This window comes from Bactrocera neohumeralis, chromosome 3 (assembly GCF_024586455.1).
Source record: "Bactrocera neohumeralis isolate Rockhampton chromosome 3, APGP_CSIRO_Bneo_wtdbg2-racon-allhic-juicebox.fasta_v2, whole genome shotgun sequence".
In the NCBI taxonomy this organism is placed as follows: Eukaryota; Metazoa; Arthropoda; class Insecta; order Diptera; family Tephritidae; genus Bactrocera; species Bactrocera neohumeralis.
The window spans coordinates 21,700,438-21,712,876 of record NC_065920.1 but is presented as its reverse complement, the minus strand read 5'-3'; the positions used below and the strand labels follow the sequence as shown (position 1 = coordinate 21,712,876).

Sequence of the window (12,439 nt, the reverse complement as noted above, 5' to 3'; positions counted from 1 at the left end):
TTTCGTCTAATGAAGAGTTGATTGCCGAAACTGAGGAGTACTTTGAAGCAAAGGAGAAATCGTACTACAAAAATGGTATCGGAAAGTTAGAGGGTCATTATGATCAGTGTGTCACCTTTGAAGAGAACTATGTTGAATAAAAATAAATCGAATTTTGCCAAAAAAATGTGTTTTAATATGGTAAGTCGGGAACTTTTCAATTGACCAGTTATTCTATGAAGTGGCTCTTGAAGTGATCGAAAGGAAACGATAAAAAGCTATAAGTATCAACAAACAAACAAAAAAATTTTATGACCACTTCAACACAGATGAAGATTCAATGTGAAATCAACTAACGGGAGCAAAGAGACTAGAGAGCGACTGGACAGAGCACCGGTTTCATTTGATAGAATTAGCGGGAACTTGAGAATCGCGTACTGACTGCAAGACTTTAGACAAACCGGCTGGCTCAAATACAAAAGAATTCATCTTGCTATGAGTTTTCGATAATTCTGCCTTTCAAAGGCATTGTTACCAACTTAAGACAAACTTTGATAAATCGACTTAAGCGGTTACATGGCCACAGTGAGCTAATTTCATTCAAACAGAAAAAAATAGACATTCGCTTAAGGCTAAATATTATTTTAACCCCCAAAAATTCCACCAAACTTCATCAAAATACAAAAAAAAAAAATTTCAAATATTTCCACCTTGACTTATGAAAGTTGGAAAATTTTTCAAAAAGCTGTTGTTTTTCTTTACTAAGTTTGAAGTTTTCACCAAAGACATTGACCTGCTATGAAGGTTCTCTGGTACATAGCATGAACGAGGTACTAACGGAAACAAAGGAACTTGAAGACTTGAGCTGTGCCTTGCAGAGATTGACTTCACTGGTTTGAGAATCGAAGTACTGACCGAGAGACTCTGGAAAAAACGGCTTCCTAAAGCAGAAAGAAGCACTAGAAAGGGACGGACTTATCTTTATGAAGGTCTTCTGGGACCTAGGACGTACAAGGTACTAACTTTCTAAAAAACTTTAGCTGCGTTGCAGAGAATGAATAGAGAGGGAACTGGATTCATTTGATAGTAGATAGTTGATAGCGCGAACATGGGAATCGAAGCACTTACGGAAAGACTCTGGAAACAAAAAACGTCTTGTTGAAGCAGAAAGAAATACAAGCGAAGAACGGACTTATCTTTTCAATAGTTCCAACATGCTAAGTCATGCTAACAAGTTAAGGCACACTCTGAGAAAACCACTTAAGGTTTACTGCGCCAACAAATTAAAAGAAAAGATGTTTTTACCAATGTCAGCTCATTTCTTCAAATCAGCAAATGCATTCAAAGAACTAAAAATATATTTTAACCTGACTGAGTACACTTCTTCAAAACAAGAAAACAATTCAGAAATCTTGCTTTCCTTTATTTATTTAGGTAATTTGGAAAAATTCTTTTAAAAACGCTGTTTATCTGTCTTTTTCCTTTCCTGTCTTTAAAGTTTCCACCAAAAACATTGATCTTCAACGACAGGCACCAGAGGAAGTCGTACCAGGTACTTTGCAAAAATACAATCTTATTCTACACATCAACAGATAAGTAATGATGAATGAATTTATTTATTTATTTATTTATTTTAACGCCTATCTAGTGACAAGCGGCTCGTTAAGTAAGTATGTACTATATTACTTATCGACCGTTATGTTAGCTTACTGCTACAAATGTACATATACTCAAACGGCTGGTATAAAATTTGTGAACTTGCAGCGTTTCGGGTTATTGTTTACACGACACCCGCCGCATAGCCACCGTCGTTAACGCGCTACGCTCGATTCGTTGCATTCACGAAATACAATTCACACTTTCGGGCGAGCTAAAACAGACAAAACATACCGACGGGACTGTGGGGCGTATAAGAGGCAAAAATATACATATTTACATACATAGCGGCTGTCTTAAGATCCCATTAAGAGGCGATTATATTTAGAGCAAATACGACAATTCTCCAAATGCGACAATAAAGGCATGCTTACACACCGACATACTAGTATGTAGCATGTAACAAGACGACGCATCGAGTGATCATACATAATACTTATAAGAGCAGTCCAAGCGCTTACTCGATGACACGATCATCCGAACGACAAGCAGTCAAATTGAGCGGGAGCAGGTCAGACGGCGCATAACGTAACGTGCATTTAACCGCAAAGTTCAAAAGCAAAACAACGCGTGATCGGAACGAAACAGTGCGGATCACCAAACGCGATCAATGTGAACAAAATATACGAGTGCTAAGGAGATTAATTTACAATAAAAGTATATTCGTAAATGTGGGTGTTTAGACGCTAAAAAGCGGTGGAAAAGTTTGAAGTGTATAATAAAAAGAAAATAAATCCTAAGCACACAGTGCCATTTGAAGTAAAAGGACTTAATTTTTAAAGAAAGAATTAACAGCAAATAAAAAGAGAGATAATTAAATTAAGTTTTGAAAAAATATTTTCGAAAAGTTAAAAAAAAAATAAATAAAAATAAGCTAAAAATAAAATAAAAATATGACGAGCTACGACAGCGCCGACAAGTCGGCAAAATCACAAATGCTGCCGCAGGATGCCACACAAATCATTATGGAGTCGGCAAAACCTTTCACCAGCGATGCACTGCGTCGCAGTTCGACACCACACACGGTGGGCGGTAAAGTGAAGAAGGCGCTACGCAGTCGCCTCGAAATACTCAATTGGATTGGCGATTATAATACGGAATGGGCTATGAGCGATTTGATAGCCGGCATTACCCTTGGTCTCACCATAATTCCCGAGAGTATTGCCTGCGCGCTGCTAGCCGGTCTACCGGCACGTTATGGTCTGTGTTCGGCCTTTTTGGGCTCCTTCGTCTATCTGATATTTGGTTCGATAAATAAAGTGATCATTGGTCCTACCAGTCTGGTAGCTCTGGTCAGTTTACAATTCACTGTCGGCAAGCCAATTGAGTTTGCCATATTGCTCACCTTTCTCACCGGTGTTGTGGAGCTGATAATGGGTTCGTTGCGCGTGGGTAAGTGTCTGAATTAGATTATAGATATTAATTGTAAGACTTTGTCGAGTGGTGGTGATTTGCGCTTGATAGCGTTAGTGTAGTTATGTTGCTTTAAATAATGAGACTGAAAGCGACAAGCGTCTGAGTGGGGTGTTTAATGGCAACTACATACATACATATAGCAATTTGTATACACTGTGACAAATATATGTATATAATTCCGTATTAATTTTTTTATAGTTCCACTTAATCAAGTTATAAATAAATATATATATATAAAATATAAAATAATATAATTTTTGGTAATTAAAATGTAATTACTTGTAATCATTACTTTTACGAGTATTTAATTTACTTCAAAGGTGCTTTATAATCTAATTAATAAATACATTAAAATTTATCTTAGGTAATTACGAATGTAATCATAACTTTTACACAAGTATATTTAATGAACTTAAAAGCTCCTTAATAGTTTAGTTTTCAGAGAATACTAAATTTAAACGTAGGTAATCAAAATGTAATTACAATTGTTATCATTACTTTTACGAATATTTAATTAACTTCAAAGCTGCTTATAAGTCTAGTTTTTAAAATACACTAAATTCGATCGTAGGCAATGAAAAGTAAATTACATGTAATCATTACTTTTACACGAAATTAATATTTAATTAACTTAAAATTTGCTTAATAGTTTAGTTTTCAGAGTACACTAAATTTGATCGTAGGTAATTAAATTGAAATTACATGTAATCATTACTTTACACGAAACGAATATTTAATTAACTTCAATGCTGCTTTATAATCTAGTTTATGAATGCATTAAATTTGATACCGAAATGTTACCATTAAGCAGCTAGTATTGTAGTTTTGTTTTTGAAATTCACTAAATTCGATCATACATACATATGTAGGTACTCAAAATGTAATAAAAAAGGTAATCTTTACTTTTATAAATATTTAAACAATTTTGAAGTTGCTTATAATCTAGTTTCTGAGATACATTAAATTTGATTTTAAGTAATTCAAATGTAATTACATGTAATCATTACTTCTATACGAAAAGAATCTTTAATTAACTTCAAAGCTGCTTAATAGTATAGTTTTTGGAGTAAACTAAATTTGGTCGTAGGTAATCAAAATGTAATCACAAATATAATCATTACTTTTACGAATATACTTCAACTTTAAATTTCAATTAGCTTCAAAGCTGCTTAATAGGTAAGTTTTTGTAATATACTAAATTCGAGCATAGGTAATCAAGGTGTAATCACAAATGTAATCATTACATTAAGACTAAAATAATTTTAATTGCTTTTTTATATACTTGAGTACAAATTCAATTATTGTAACATAGACCACTTACTTGCTTCCAACATATCAAGGGGTAATCATTACGGTTTAAAAAGTAATTTAGTAAATAATTAAGATAAAAGTCATTTTTAATTGAATTTAAAAATGTAAGTGAGTCCAAAAAAATATTAATTTACTTCTCCCTACGTGGTTGATATTTCTATATTCAACTAAGAAAAGCAGTGTTTTTTTAAATAATATTTACAATAACAACAAGATAGGTGCCAAAGATGAGGTGAATGAGTATTGTGTAGTAACAAAAACGTATTTGTATAATAAATAAACATCAATTCTTTTTGCACCTGTTTCAATAATAAACATATGCGATTGTTTACGTCGCTAATTTTGAATCATAGGTCTGGATCTAGATTTAACAGTTAAGTCTCAAATCCCGTTCATGACCGTCAAAGCCAATGATCTATTAAACATAAATAATAGAGTTTGACAAACAACAAGCCCGGCTCTACGCATATTCATAACCAAACACAAACAAAAATGAAAAAACGCAAACAAAAAAAATCATATTATAATAAAGCACATATTTACGTTCTTGTTTGTAAACATTTTTCGCGAATTTTAACTTTTTGCCAGCATAGGTAATATACCAGAATTTCCAGATGCATATGTAAATAAACGTGTGCATATATGTAATTGAACAGCCTGAGGGTGGGCGACAGTGAGCGACTACTTGAAAACCGGCTGTACAAACGGGCGCACTCTCGCTCAATCGGTGGGCGCACACAACGAGGGCAGTTGAAGGTCGGTATGACGCGCGTCGTACAATTGCCAGAATTGCAGCGCTGTCGGCGACAACGGCAACGTTCCCGGTGTTAGACATAGACTTTACAACGGCTCGTAGTAGTACTCAAATTTGATTTGAAGACGCCTGCTAACATTTACGAATTAGATTTAAGTGACTTGAGTTTGTCGCAGTGGCGCAAGAGCTTCACAGAAACATCTGTGCACATTCTATTGCATTTCTAATGTGGATAGGAAGTATTTTGTGGAAAGAACCGAGGTTGAGTATAGTATGTAATAGTGAAATTAAAACAACCGTTAATATTGTGCATCATTGTAAGCCCTCAGCGCGGTCTCACTGGGTTGTTTGAAACTTTTTTTCAAAGAAGGCGTTTTTGAAATTGTTTTTTGATTTTAAATTAATTGGAAGAATATTATATTTAAAAATGACGCAGCCAAAGGTAGCTCAACCGGACCGGCTTTTTAATTACCGGTCAGCGCTTGCTCGTCTAGCGTTCATTGCCATTGACTACTGTTTTTGAAACATGTACCGGTTTTCGACAATATTGTATAAATGCAATTAATATATTTGTAAATATATGTATATACATTATATATATACATATATATATTGTTTAACAGGTTAACAGCCTGAAATTCACGTGCTTACTGACAAAATATTATAAGCCATCAAATGAATGCTCGAAAGCAATTTACTTAGTTAATTCGTTTAGGAAAATTTTTGGAATATGTGGTGGTGATGCGAAAGTAATCAATATGATTGTAAAGTATTTTGATAACTGTTATATTGATAAATAATATTTGGTCAAGCAATCTGAAAGAATATTAAAACAAAAAGTAGGTAATTACATTTTCTGAATAATGATTATATTTTGATTACTGTGTGAAATAATAATTATGATTACCTTTTCAAATACCTGTTAATTTATTATATATTTTTAAATAAGAATTACTTTTTAATTACTGTAAGTAAAAAGTAATGATTACTCGTAATTAGGTAAATTTTTTTAAATACTGATTACTATTTGATTAAAAAAATTATGACACACATTTGAAATTTAATTGTATAAATAATTAATTACTTTTTAAATACCTGTAATTAATTTTTTATATATTTTTAATTACTATGCTAACACGGAATAGGTTTAAATTTTGAAGAATATCAAGAAAGTAATGATTACAAATAATTAGATGACTTTTTTTAAATAATGATTATTTTTTGATTACTGTGTTAACATGACGCAAATTTAAAATTTGGAAGAATATTGAAAACAAAAATAAAAATAATGATTACTTTTTAAATACCTGATATTAATTACATTTTTAAAACAATGATTTTTCTTTATTACTGTATTACATGACACAAATTTGAAATTTGGAAGAATATTGAAAAAAAATAAAAATAATGATTACTTTTTAAATACCTGATAATTAATTACATTTTTAAAATAATGATTACTTTTTAATGCCTGTGCTCAGATGGCACATGTCTAAAATTTTTAAGAATATCAAAAAAAAAGTAATGACTACTCGTAATTAGGTAAAATTTTTAAATAATGACTACTTTTTTATTACTGCGCTTATATGACACACATTTGAAATTTGGAAGAATTTTGTATAAATAATAATAATTACTTTTTAAATACCTGGTAATTAATAACATTTTTAAAATAAGGATTACTTTTTAATTACTATGCTCACAAGGAATAGGTTTAAGTTTTGAAGAATATCAAGAAAGTAATGATTACAAATAACTAGATGACTTTTTTTAAATAATGATTATTTTTTGATTACTGTGTTAACATGACGCAAATTTAAAATTTGGAAGAATATTGAAAAAAAAATAAAAATAATGATTACTTTTTAATTACCGTGCTCACATGGCACACGTTTAAGTTTTCAGAATATCAAAACAAGTAATGATTACTCAATAAAAAAAAATATAAAGCAATTTTTATTTGTATTTGTTACAAGAAGTACCCAAAATTACTACTTAATAAAACAGAAGAACATATACTGCTTAAGCAACCTAGTGAGAATCTCTAACCATAGTTTCTGTATTTAAACTTTTCTAAATTGTTATTTTTATATTTTACTAATCATAAATTAATTTCGCTTCCTTTACAGGCGTTATCTTCGAATTCCTCTCAGTACCAATCATTAAGGCTTTCTCCTCAGCCACAGCTATACTCGTAATCGAATCACAGATTAAGGTTATGCTGGGCGTCAAATACCTCGTGTCGGGTTTCATTGGTTCTGTAGCCACGCTGTTGCCTAGGCTACCAGAAACCAATGTTGGCGATCTTGTAATGGGCCTCTTTGCTGTTTGTTTTCTGCTCGGCGTTGCGGTAAGTAAAAGTCGATCTAAGCAAAATTTCTTATATTTTGGCTACATCTAATTAATTACTTTAATTTAGCAAATGGAAAAATTGGCGAATAATCCAAAAATGAATCCCAAATTGAGCACCGTGTTGCGTTACTTATCATTCTCACGCAATACACTTGTGGTTATAATCACCGGCGCCGTATCATACATCTGGCTTAGCGAGGAAAGCACCGTACCATATGCGCTGAGCGCCAACGCGCTCGCTGGACTACCCAACTTTACCATACCGGAATTCTCGGTGGTAACGCCAGAGAAAACATATACATTTGTCGATATGTTATCCGAATTGAATGTGGGCATTATTGTTATACCCATCGTGGGCATACTAACGAACATCTCAATTGGCAAACTGAGTAAGTATCAGAGATATGGTATAAGAAGTTCTCCCTCATCAAAAAAAAAAATCGATCTTAAGGAACCCATAGGTAAAGACTAATAAATTTCTAATCACTTAACAAATCCACGTTCGTAACAGCCCTCCGAATCTCCCACTCTCCCTCTCTCTTTCTATGAGTGCAGCCAAAGTAATTAATTAAAATGTGTTCTGAAAGGTTCCGACAATGTCTTGCTCACTTGAATGTGTCCTCACGTTCACTAAATCAAGGCTAGACTATCAGTGGTAATCATTATAAGTACTTGCATTACTGAAGTAGTATAATTTCTCTTATCTCTTTAACTTTAAAAGAGTATTTATGAGCTTAACGCGATATCCTCGCATACAATTTGATATTCAATAATTCATAACGCTTCAAATTTTTTACGTCATGGTAGCTTTGACGAATTTTTTCAGACTACATTATCAACAAATTATCAATATAATTACTGAAAGTTGAAATCCAAATACAATGCGAATGAATAAAAAATGTAATTTCAATTTCAAAACAATAAATTATGTAAATTTGTAATTCAGCAGCGTAACTTTCAATAATACATATATGAAACAAAAACACTAAAAATTTGCATTATTAAAAAATTGGAAACTGGTACTTGAAAAGTAATTACTGAAAAAAAATATTAATTTGGCAAATATTTTGACATGATTGTCTGTAAAAATGCAGTGAAAACAAAATTGTTTACCGCTAAATTATTAAAAATATTTTTCATGCACAAAAATATTATCGTTTGCATGTAATTATATGCATAAGTTAATTACTACCAAAACAAACTAAAATATCCAAAAACTCGTACTTGGTCATATTTAAATTTTTATTTTTTTATTCTGATTTTCAATTAGGTATGCAAATCAAACGATTTTTCTTACATGTAATCATAACGCGCCAAGTTAACAATTATCTTACAATCAATTCTTGAGAATTAATGATTTATTGCTTGCAATTACTAGCAACTCATGGAAATTTTAATGCTGTCAAAATTTCACTTCGCAAGCAGTCAATGTCCAAAATCCAAAAAAAAAAAACAAATTAATTAAAGGATTGAATTACTTTCTTATTATTAATAAATAATGATGCTTATTATTTGTTGACATGCTATGCATTATGTGTCAACTACCGCTTGCCTAACGTAATAATTGAATTCTAATTACTAATTCGATTATTAACTTGTTTGTGAGTTCGACTCATATTATTATTCATATTATTGTTTGCAAAATTTATTTCAGTTTTTTTTTTTTAAAGTAATCATAAAGTACTTGATTATATGTAATCATTACTTTTAGATTACAATATGAATTGATGCAAATTGGCTTCTAGCAACCACCATATTGATATTAATGTATAAAAATTATTTTTTTTAGTTTTTTTTCAAAAGTAATCAATTACATGTAATCATTACTTTACACATTATTGATATTAATATATAAACATTATTTTTAATGTTTTTATTCTATGGTAATCATAAAGTAATTATATTTAATTTTTGTTTCCTTGGTAATCATAAAGTACTTTATTAATGTATATGCAATCATTACTTTTAGATTACAATACGTAATTGGGGTAGATATTATATTTAAGACCTTTCGAGTGTTCTAAGCGTTAGTAATACTCAAACAATACACGATAAAAGCTATCACTATTTAAATAAACTAAGCTGCACCGCTGTCTGGTTAAATATTTATAGATACTTAGAACAACTACCAAGGGCTTTCCTCTGAATTTATAATACAATAACAAATTTGTTGTCTTTTTAAATAACTGCAGTCGAAAATTCTGATAGCAAACAACCTTTTATAAATATTAATAAATAATGATTACTCTTTGTTTATTGTGCTTACATGACACATGAAATTCGAAATATTAAAAAAAATAATAATAATAATGAAGATTACTTTTTAAATAACTGGTAATTTATTACATTTTTAAATAAATATAACTTTTTAATTACTTTGATCGCATGGCAAATTTTTGAAGAATATCATAAAAAGTAATGATTACTCGTAATTATGTGTTTTTTCTAAATAATGATTACTTTTCCATTACGGTGCTCAAATGACGCACATTTGATGTTTTGAAGAAAATTTAATAAAAAAATATTAATTAGGGTTTTTTCTAAATAATGATTACATTTTGATTACTGTGCTCAAAAAACGCACTTTTGATATTTAGAAAAAATTTGAAAAAAAGTATAGGATCACTTTTTAAATACCTGTTAGTTTATTACATTTTCACATAAAGAATAATTTTTAATTACTTTGATCACATGGCAAATCTTTGAAGAATATCAAAAAAAAAGTAATGACTACTCATAATTAGGTTTTTTTCTAAATAATGATAACATTTTGTTTACTGTGCTCAAATAACTCACTTTTGATATTTAGAAGAAATTTTAATCAAAAATTATAAGATTACTTTTTAAATACCTGGTAATTTACTTTATTTTTGAAATAAGGATTTATTTTTAATTACTGTGCTCATATGGCACACGCTTATAATTTTGAAGAATATAAAAAACAAAGAATGATTACTCGTAATTAAATAATGATTACTTTTTAATTACTTTGACATTATTTTCTTTTTACACTACCTTACAGCTCCTAAAGGCATGGTCGATGCTAATAAAGAATTGATTACAGTGGGTTTGTGTAATCTTGCGGGTTCCTGCGTACAGTCTATGCCAGTTTCAGGCGCTTTCTCGCGCTATGCCATCAGTAATGGTTGTGGGCTCAAAACGCCAATGGCCAACTTGTATTTAGGTAATTTTCATTCCATTAATTTTCAAAACCATAATATGAAACTGATTACTTAAGCAAATATCTGTTTTAATTACTGAAATTAGGCGCCATTGTGCTGCTGGCGCTTGGCTTTCTCAGTCCCTACTTCAATTACATACCCGAATCAACGCTCGCCGCCATTTTAATGTGTTCCATTGTCACACTTTTGGACTTGAAGCTGCCCTGTCGCTTGTGGCGTGATGCCAAGCGCGATTTCTGCGTTTGGGTATTATGTTTCACCGTGTGCATACTGTGCGGCGTAGAAGTAGGACTCTTGGTCAGTATTATAGTCACAGTGCTGCATTTACTATTCATGTGGGCGCATCCGCAGATCTCGGTGAAAATTGAAGAGGTGCGTGGAAACATTTGAATCTCTGTGTTATGTGCTTATTTTCATACAAATATTTGTTACTTTCTTTTTTCTTTCTTCTGTACTTTAGGTAAATGAGCTGCAGTATATACGCATTACGCCCGTCGGCGTCATCTATTTCCCCGCCATCAATCATTTGCGCGCCAAAGTGATGAAAGCCTGCGAACGCGTCCACTTCAGTCTGCCGGTCGTCATGGACTGTCACAAGATCACCGGCATTGACTTCACCGCAGCGCAGGGTATCTCGAAGCTGCCCGACGATCTGTCACAGTCGGAAACGGGCGATGGACCATTGTTGGTCATACACCGACTCGGCGCGGATAAACAGAAACTAATTCAAACTTCCGCCAAGCTGATATTCTGTGACGACGACGAGCGTTTGTGCGAAAGCATCACTCAAGAGTCGCTAAAGAATGGCAATGTGGTGTTAAAAGAACAAGAGAAATCTATAAATGGGGTGCTAAGTGAGACCCATTTAGATTTGCATTACTAAAGCGCGAAGACGAACAAGAAGTCCGGGACACACAGAGTGTACGCAAGTGGGTCTATGTGATAACTAGTGAAAATTAATAGAAGAAAAGCAATGAAAGTAAATAATAAGAATTGGGACAAATGCAAAACTTGCAAGACCAGCTGCATTCGGATGCAACGCGTCGTGAATGGTTGTATAATATTTATGTCATAGCTAGTTGCTAAGTGTTAGCTAGTGAATATATAATATAATATGTGTGCCATTGTTGTTGTCGTCAACGTTTAGCCAGACCAGAGAGTATTCGAATGTTTGTGTGAACAAAAAAAAATGCACATTCATTCATTTAGTTGTAATTTCAGTTTAACAATAAAAATAACAATAGCAAAATATTAATATAAGCACATAAATGTACATATGTATGTAAATATAGTATATAATACAGTATTTGAAGATGAATAAGCATAAAAAATGTAAATAAATATACATAATTGTTGTAAGAATACAAAAATGCTTCAATTTTATTTGTTTGGTTGCAATTATTTCATTAACGGTGATTGTTGATATGCGAAGTTGAAAGGCAAATATTTGCAACTGTTTATGTCGCATCAAAATCGCTTGTAAATATTGATTTAGTGAGAAAAATTTCTAATATTGATAATATGCAAAAAAGGTAGAGTGAAGTGCGAGGGCAAAAAACATTGAACTCTGGTGCCACTAGAGAACTCCCGGTGGGGATTTCCGCTGAGATTCAGTACACCAAGCACAGAAAATTTTCGCATGTGAATAATTAAATCCAGAAATACACGTTTTTAATTTTTTGTTCTTTGTTTTTTTTTTGTTTTTCGTTGAGCGAACGTGCTACAATTGCTTTGCATGATTTAAGGGGTTACATGGGTTTACGGGCTTCGAAAAATTCTATTTTTTTAT

General features: G+C 31.8%; 1 protein-coding gene across 1 annotated transcript; it reads left to right on the top strand.

The window, feature by feature from the left end:
* Positions 1-1,757: 1,757 nt before the first annotated feature.
* Positions 1,758-12,028, top strand: LOC126753599 (sodium-independent sulfate anion transporter). Its single transcript, XM_050465157.1, has 6 exons — positions 1,758-3,027; positions 7,246-7,466; positions 7,536-7,857; positions 10,491-10,652; positions 10,736-11,022; positions 11,111-12,028. The coding sequence occupies exons 1-6, from the start codon at positions 2,529-2,531 to the stop codon at positions 11,531-11,533; spliced, it is 1,914 nt and encodes a 637-aa protein (XP_050321114.1). The 5' UTR covers positions 1,758-2,528; the 3' UTR covers positions 11,534-12,028.
* Positions 12,029-12,439: the final 411 nt, after the last annotated feature.